Below are 7,764 nucleotides of genomic sequence, written 5' to 3'. Positions count from 1 at the left end.
CGAATGGCCTCCTCCTGTGCTGTACTTACTATGATACTATGAAGCTCACTTCCAACAAAAGCTGGCTGCATGTTGCACCATCATCGACTCATACACAACTTGAGATGTAACATGAACACTTGGATAACTATATCTGTGTTCTTAACATTTTGAATATCTCAGCATTTATATCTGCTGCAGGACAAAGATGCACATAACAGGAGAGAATGGCATTGTATCAGAGGAGGCCCTCCGAATTTAAAGCTTTGAGCCACACAGAGCAACACATCCTGAAAATACTGGTTCTTTTGTCCACAGAGGAGTGGGGAAGAGTGAAGCTGGAGGCTTACATCAAGATCAAGACTTGTGCGGTCTTTTGCTTATTCTTCTTCCTCTCCTTGCTCATCACTCACACATTCTGTAACACACAGTCACTCATGTATCACAGCAAAATGGCACATTGCATATTACCACTATGAAACAAATAGAGGGATTATAGGATTAACGCAACAATACTGACACAAAATGATTCAATGATGAATTAGGAAAAAATTATCTTACCCTTTAATTAAACCAATTTGGGTCCCTTTGACTTCTGAATACTGCCTTGTAACTCATCCCTAGTGACAATGAATCCAAAAGACTAGATTACAAAGTGAACTCTACAGAGAGTACTCAATTATCATGGTGAATGCAATAAAACGCCCTTGACAAGAAATACTAAAAATTTAAGTTTGTTTCTTTAGTTAGTTCTTTTCTATATTGATGGAAATGAGTAGAAATAAATCAGAAATAATTTTCTGTGTGATACATGTCTCTCAGTGTTTATTTTACGTTAATGCTGTCATAAAAATAGCATGCACAGAAACGTAGTACAAACATGTTAAATATTTGGTTGTGAACATCAGCAATCACAATTTCTACCTTTTATACTTTAAGCAGTGACACAGCTATCAAAAGATTGTAGTTTTGACTCTCTACAATTACCAGCGAACTGCTCATTTCTGGCTCTGCTGTTTCACTTAGACTGTTGCAGAAAATAAACCATCTAATCAATGTAAATTGACATGAGACAAATGTAACATTTTTATCCATGGAAACAAACTACCTGATTTAAGCAAGTTATGCAGGTAACAGTAATTGTGGAAATTATGGCAGAGTCCAAGAAATGACACAAGAGGGTGAAATTTCCATTTCTGCGCTCCCTGTGTGGAGCCTTGCCTGCCAGCACCGCAAAATCAAAAAATTCTGTGGTTTTCTGTTCATGGTAGATGGAAAAACACAAGCTTTGGCTGCATAATTTTCAATTATGCACTTCTGGTGGGTGAGGAAAATTTACGCTAAGAGGCCATGCGTCAATAAAACAGGGTACTACAGTGTAGTGGTTATGTTACTGGACTAATAATCCAGAGGTCGTAAAAACCCATTTGGTTCACCAATGTCCTTTAAGGAACAAAGTCTGCCATCTTTACCCGGTCTGGCTTATATATGATTCCAGTCCTATGCCAATGTGGTTAACTGTCCTCTGAATTGGCCCAGCAAGCCACTCAGTTGTATCAAACCGCTAACAGCATTGTATGAGCAACTCATGGAATGCAGTGGTTCCAGAAGAAGGCCCACCTTCTCAAGGCAACTAGGGATGGGCAATAGGTGTCAGCTTTGCCAGCGATGCCCACATCACGAGAATGAATAAAAACAAGAGATAGAATTTAATACACTGGTCATTGAAAAGGAAAAGCATCCTTCCTACGGGGCAAAAACCACGACACAACCAAGCTGCACTGCTGGTGGGAGTACCGGATTCTGGAATCACCCTTCATGGGTATGGATGTCAAGGTCTCTCACCAAAAAGAAGGATCTGTGAAAATACCAATAGGACACGGTGTCCAAACAGGTAACTATACTGGTAAGCAAGGCAAGGGTATTACAGCAGTAATTTTCTGGCAACAAGGAACTTACCCACCAATAACAATATCAGGTAAAATGCTGCCAATATATGGATCAGATATATGGATCAGAAAGGTGACTGAAACTTTGGTCAGCACAGTCAGCATGTATCACCTTTCCCTCTGAATACCATGGCACACATATCTAATGTCACCACAGTGGTGCACTTCCCAAAGTAAGGAGGGTCACTGATGGCTGCCATGCGTTCAACCTGAAGCTCTTTGAAGATGTGAGTGTAGCGAGGCTTTCAACTATATGTTGCATCCTGACTATGTACCCTGCTGAGGTATGAGTATGCATGAGATGCAATGAAAGAATGTGCCATCTATTTGGTACATGTTACTGTTGATTAGTCTTAACTTGCCAGATTCTTTAAAGTGTACAGTCTCCTGCATGTGTTTCCAGGTGCTGCATGTACTGTGGACAGTGTTCATTCGGGTCATTATATCCTGCCAGGCAAGGTGCACTGCTGAATTCTGAGGGGGTGCCCATGAATGCCAAAAAAAGGAAAAGCATCTTCGCCTTCACCTCACGCAGCAGGTTGTCCACTTTGCCGTCCATCAAACAGGGGTCAGGATCAGCCTGGCTCTGCCATTGGCCCACAGCCTCTGTTCTGTAATTTCACATTGCATTTCTGTCCTTTTGACTTTGCCTGTCAGTTCTGACCCAACCCCCCACGCCCTCCTCCCCACCCCCCAGATAATCTTTTCGAAGGCTGAAAAATGATGTGACCATTATTGAGCCTTTAAAAGGGGCTTCGATATTTTTATCCTCTGTATGCAGCAAATTACTGTTAAGTAGGTGCTTCCCTTTCATTTTCAATAATAGCCGTTTAAAGGCTGCATGCATCGAATTTAGCTCCCCATTCCAGTCATGTGAGTGCGCTTGGGTGTGTAGCAATCCCAGGGCTATTTTCCCTGGTAGCACAGAATCAGCCCTCAAATACAATGGGGATAATTTTAACCCCCAAGAACAGGTGGTTTGGGGGCGTGTGGAATGTTAAAGTAACAGCTTTTTGGAGCGGGACCGCATCGTGCTCACTTCCAGGATTGAGCCAGGCAGGATGTCTGCGTGTGCACAGCAGATATCAAGAAGTCCCGCCCCCACTTAAAGCTGGCAGGCCGATAATTAAAAGGGCAAAGTACCTCATTGAAATAGTTGAGGTACTCAATTCTTTGTGTATTGGAAAACTTAAATGAATGTAACCTTACTTGTTTAGGTTTCCCATCACTTCTGAGTCACGTCAGGTGAAAGGAAGGGCCTGATCCATGAGGTGAGTGCCTTTATTGCACTGCTTGTGGGCCCAGAGCAGCAGGAGTGCTTCATCTAGGCCGAACAAGCTCACCTGGCCGACAGGACCCCCGTCATTGGATGACAACCTACTACCCCCCCACCCCACCCCACCGATGCTGGTCCCCTTCCTCCCCCACAATCCCGATGCTGAACCCTCCCCCCCTGATCCCGATGCTGGACCCTCCCCCCCTGATCCCGATGCTGGACCCTCCCCCCCCGATCCCGATGCTGGCTGGGTCCCCTCCCCTCCACGATCCCCGATGCAGGCTGGACCCACACCACCGTTCCTTATCCCCAATGCTGGCTGGCCCCCTGATGTCCTCCACGTCCCCCCCCCCCCCCCCAACTCCGATTTCTTCCACGGCCCACGATCTCTCTATCCCTCCCGCCACCCCCTCCAATTCACGGCTCCTTTCCCGTCCGACAGGCATCCAGCCTGTCAATCAGGCTGCCTGGCGCATGGGAAACCCGGAAGCACAAATACTCACCTTCAACTGAGTTGCAATTGCAGATTGCGATGCACTCAATTGGCTTCCCCGAGTTCCCCACGCGAATATCTACGGATGCACGGGGTACCCGGCTCTGAGATAAAATCATGCCCCATGTCACAAAGCAGGAAAAGGAAACCATTCCACACACAGCAGCCACTAGATGGAGTAATTGTGCCTAATTTTGAAATTGAGGGCTGGCAATTACAGTTGGTGATGTTAATGGACAAATGCTTAACATACTTGAATGACATTTCCCTGCCTGCTATTCTAATTGTGGTGTTAATCCATTCATTTTAAATGGATTTATACCTCAACTAAAAGAGAACAACAAGGAATGCCATATGAACGTGTTAAATGTCTGCTCACTGAAATCTTTAATGCTCATTTCCAGGATTTATACTTTTAAAATTATAATTAAAAACTTTGATTTCTAGGCAGTGTATAAGAACCTTACACAAGTCAGCTGGGAGTGGGGAAAAATACTTATTTTTCATGATGCCTGCTTTATTCATAAATTACTGTGCCTGACATCACTTTACTTATTTTCCTTTCATCATCGATCTTGGATGTTTTCTGTATGTGTTTTCTCTGCCAGTTTTCTGTAATTATTCATTTAGACCCTTAAATCAGCACAGCATGATTCACCCATTGGTTGAAAATTGGATTACAGGTGACAAGGGTTTATATAGGAAGCAATAATCCTCAATAATTCTTAACACAGGAATTATGCCATGTCAGCCCAACAGCCATAAATAGGCAATTAGACTGGTCTGCCCATAGGAGGAAGGATCACTAGAGAAAATCTCAAGGGTGACAAAATGAAGAGAGGTGTGAGTAATATAATAAAAGGGCTCTTTCACAACATTCAGTTTAATTCCACTTCAAAAAGGCCAGAGTTCCAGAATTTGAAATATTTAATCATGCAACATGTGTGCTTCATCCAAAAATATTTTTTGCCGTTGATGCAGTTTTAAAATTCCCTCATGAAGACTGTGTGCATAGAAATGGAACAAATGAAACAAGTCACAAAAATTGTTTCTCTTACTTTCCTCTATTATTAAAGGGCCATTGCCATCAGACGTTTATGGTTTGCAAACCAAAAGTTCCTGATGTAAACAAGTCACTTGCTCTTCGGTATCTAACATGCAGGTAGACTGTTAGCCTGCTCTGGTCTTAGGATGAACATCGTTCTGGAAGAGTTTAAACAGCAGAATCAGCACCTGGAAGCTTCCAAATGAGCAGTGTGTTTCAAGTTATCAAAACAATTGCAGTGGTTCAAAGATGGGCATTAAATTGTGAGTTATAGAGAGATTTTAAGGAAATTAGATGTGTTGTCAGCATTAGCAGAGTACCACGTGACCAGAGCACACAGGTAAGGGGGAATTTTAACCCCCCACGATGGGCGAGAGGGGGCCGGGGGAGTTAAATTGACAAATTAACAAAACCCCGACCCCAAGCCGCCACAAATATACCTACTTCTGTGTTAACCGTGATGGGTTTGGGGGCTTCCAAGTAACCAGTTCGAGAGAGGTGGGTCCGTGATTATAATATGTTAATGAGGCTCCGTTCCTCAGATTTTGGTAGCCATTTTAATTTAACACTGGCCGGCCGGGTTTCCCAGGATTCGACAAACCCAGGCAGCTAAAGGGAGGCGACAGCATCCGGATCCTGCGGGGAAGTACTTTTAATAGCACTGCTTGTGGGCCAGGAGGAGCAGGAGTGCTCCTCCCCGGTCCCTCAAGCAAATCGTCTGCAGCAATCGTGCTGACCCCCGCCCCCAAACCCGCGATCCCGAATCTGTCCGGCCCTCCCTCCCAATTGCCGGTCCGACGCCAAACTCCCCACCAAACCGTGATGTTTCTCGGTTGCTGGGGACCGTCCCCAACAGTACCAGGCTGCGGCCTTCTACCGCTGACTTTCCCACCCGGCAACCGGCAAGCCTCTCAATCTGGCCGGCTGCCGGGTGGAAAACAGAGTAAAAAAATGATAATGAGGTCCTGCCATTAAATTCGGCAGGACCACCGCGTTCCCGGCATTTCCCGGTTCTCCCCCACCCCCCCCCCACCCCCGCAAACACGTACCCCCGTTCCCTCGACCACTTCCCCGAAAATATCAGGGCCATAGTGTTTACAGGAGTGTGGAATACTTGGGGAACTTGTATAATGGGATCATAGAGTGATACAGCACAGAAGGAGGCCGTTTGGCCCATCATGCCTGTGCCAGGTTAACTGATACCATTATTAATCTAGGTTGCTTTAGTTTTAGCTTTGTAATGTCAATTCAGTTCTCTTGTACTGCTAGGCTCAGTAACTCATCCAAGTCATTCTTTGATGTCAATATTCAGTGTTTAAAGAAAAAAAATAAAATCTGCTGGAAAAAATGGAAAGGATGTTGAAGTTGACCCCAATTTTTTTAATCTTACTGACTTTTAAAACAGGCCCCGATGATGAAGTTCCTGACATACAGTGGACAATTGCATGCATGTTGCTATAACCATTGCAAAATTAACTTTATGTAATTTTGAATCAATTGCTGTTCAATTACAAGTACTGCAGATTTAGGACTATGAAATCAGTACAGTGTCTCTAACTAGAATTTTTGCTATGTATTTACTTGGTGTCTTCGTCTATTCCAATTACACCCCAAGCTACGCCTGCTCCGTGGTTTCCTGATTCAAGACTCTCCTTATCATTACCTTTGCCCAGGTCATCTTCCTTCTCATGAACCACCATAGTACGTCCAAGAATTGAATGCTTTCCTGACAGGCGAAGAAGTCGGTCCTCTATTTCAAAACGGGCTGTACCATTTTCATCAGCTTCTATGTTGCCCGGGTCGCCTACATGTCTCTTTTTATCTTGTGGTGCACCATGCGTTTTATTACAGGGGTTGAAATGAGGTCCTGCACTGCCACAGCCATTAGAAATGTCTCCAAAAGTGTGTACGTGAAACCCATGTTTTCCAGGAGTCAATCCGGAAATTTCTCCCTTTACAGTAGTCTTATGTCCACCTTCGTCTGCTTTCAAAGTGATTGTTCCAGCAACGGAACCATCACCCTTCAGAAAGCAAATAGCCTTCGTAACCTCCATAATTTCCCTATTCTGCCTCTTAACACAATGGTCGTACTATTTTGTTCTCTCTGCACCCAAATATCCTCTCCCCTAATTTAAAAGTGCTTGATCTTGACACTGGACTGCCAAAATTGAAGTGTTCTGTGGTACAATTTAAGATTATCCCAACATTCTGATTCATGCTTAAAGGAAACAATGCCTGTGCCTCCTGTGATAGGAACATTGGAACATAGCAACAGGAGTGAGCCATTTAGCCCCTCAAGCCTATTCCACCATTCAATGAGATCATGGCTGATCTGTGACCTAATTCCCACCTTAGCCCCATATCCCTTGATACCTTTGGTTAACAAAAATCTATCAATCTCAGATTTAAAATTAACAATTGAGCTAGCATCAACTGTTGTTTGCTGATGAGAGTTCCAAACTTCTACCATCCTTTGTGTGTAATAGTGTTTCCTAACTTCACTCCTGAAATTTCTGGTTCTAATTTTTAGGCTATGTGCCCTGGCACGTTTCAGGAGGTGGTCACCCCGCAGCTTAAGACAGTGCAGGCAGACAGGGACTGGGTGACCGCCAGACAGACAAGCAGGACCAGGCAGGTAGAGCAGGAGTCCCTGAGTGCATCTCACTCTTTAACCAGTATTCAGTTCTGAATACTGGTGAGGGAGAGGGTTCCTCTGCGGAGTGCAGCCAGAGCCAAGTCCACAGCACCATGGATGACTCAGCTGTACAGGGGGAGAGGAGAAAGGTCAAGAGAGCAATATTGATAGGGAATTCTATAGTTGGATGAGTAGACAGGCGTTTCTGCGGCCGCAGACGTGATTCCAGGATGATATGTTGCCTCCCAAGTGCCGGGGTCAAGGGTGTCACTGAGCGGCTAAAGAACATTCTGGGGGGTGAGGGTGAACAGCCAGAGGTCGTGGTCCATATTGGTACCAATGACCTAGGTAGAAAGGGGGATGAGGTCTTGCAGGCAGATTTTAAGG

General features: G+C 44.6%; 1 protein-coding gene across 1 annotated transcript; it reads right to left on the bottom strand.

The window, feature by feature from the left end:
- Positions 1 to 6,319: 6,319 nt before the first annotated feature.
- Positions 6,320 to 6,796, bottom strand: LOC137306996 (superoxide dismutase [Cu-Zn]-like). The gene has a single exon (XM_067976354.1). The coding sequence runs from the start codon at positions 6,794 to 6,796 to the stop codon at positions 6,320 to 6,322; it is 477 nt and encodes a 158-aa protein (XP_067832455.1).
- Positions 6,797 to 7,764: the final 968 nt, after the last annotated feature.

Source organism: Heptranchias perlo, chromosome 3 (assembly GCF_035084215.1).
Source record: "Heptranchias perlo isolate sHepPer1 chromosome 3, sHepPer1.hap1, whole genome shotgun sequence".
NCBI classification, from domain to species: domain Eukaryota; kingdom Metazoa; phylum Chordata; class Chondrichthyes; order Hexanchiformes; family Hexanchidae; genus Heptranchias; species Heptranchias perlo.
Note: the sequence above shows the minus strand (reverse complement) of the source record. Positions and strands in the feature narration are given on the sequence as shown.

Coding starts and splice junctions, on each gene's coding strand:
- LOC137306996 (XM_067976354.1), bottom strand. CDS start 6,796: ATGGAGGTTACGAAGGCTATTTGCTTTCTGAAGGGTGATGGTTCCGTT.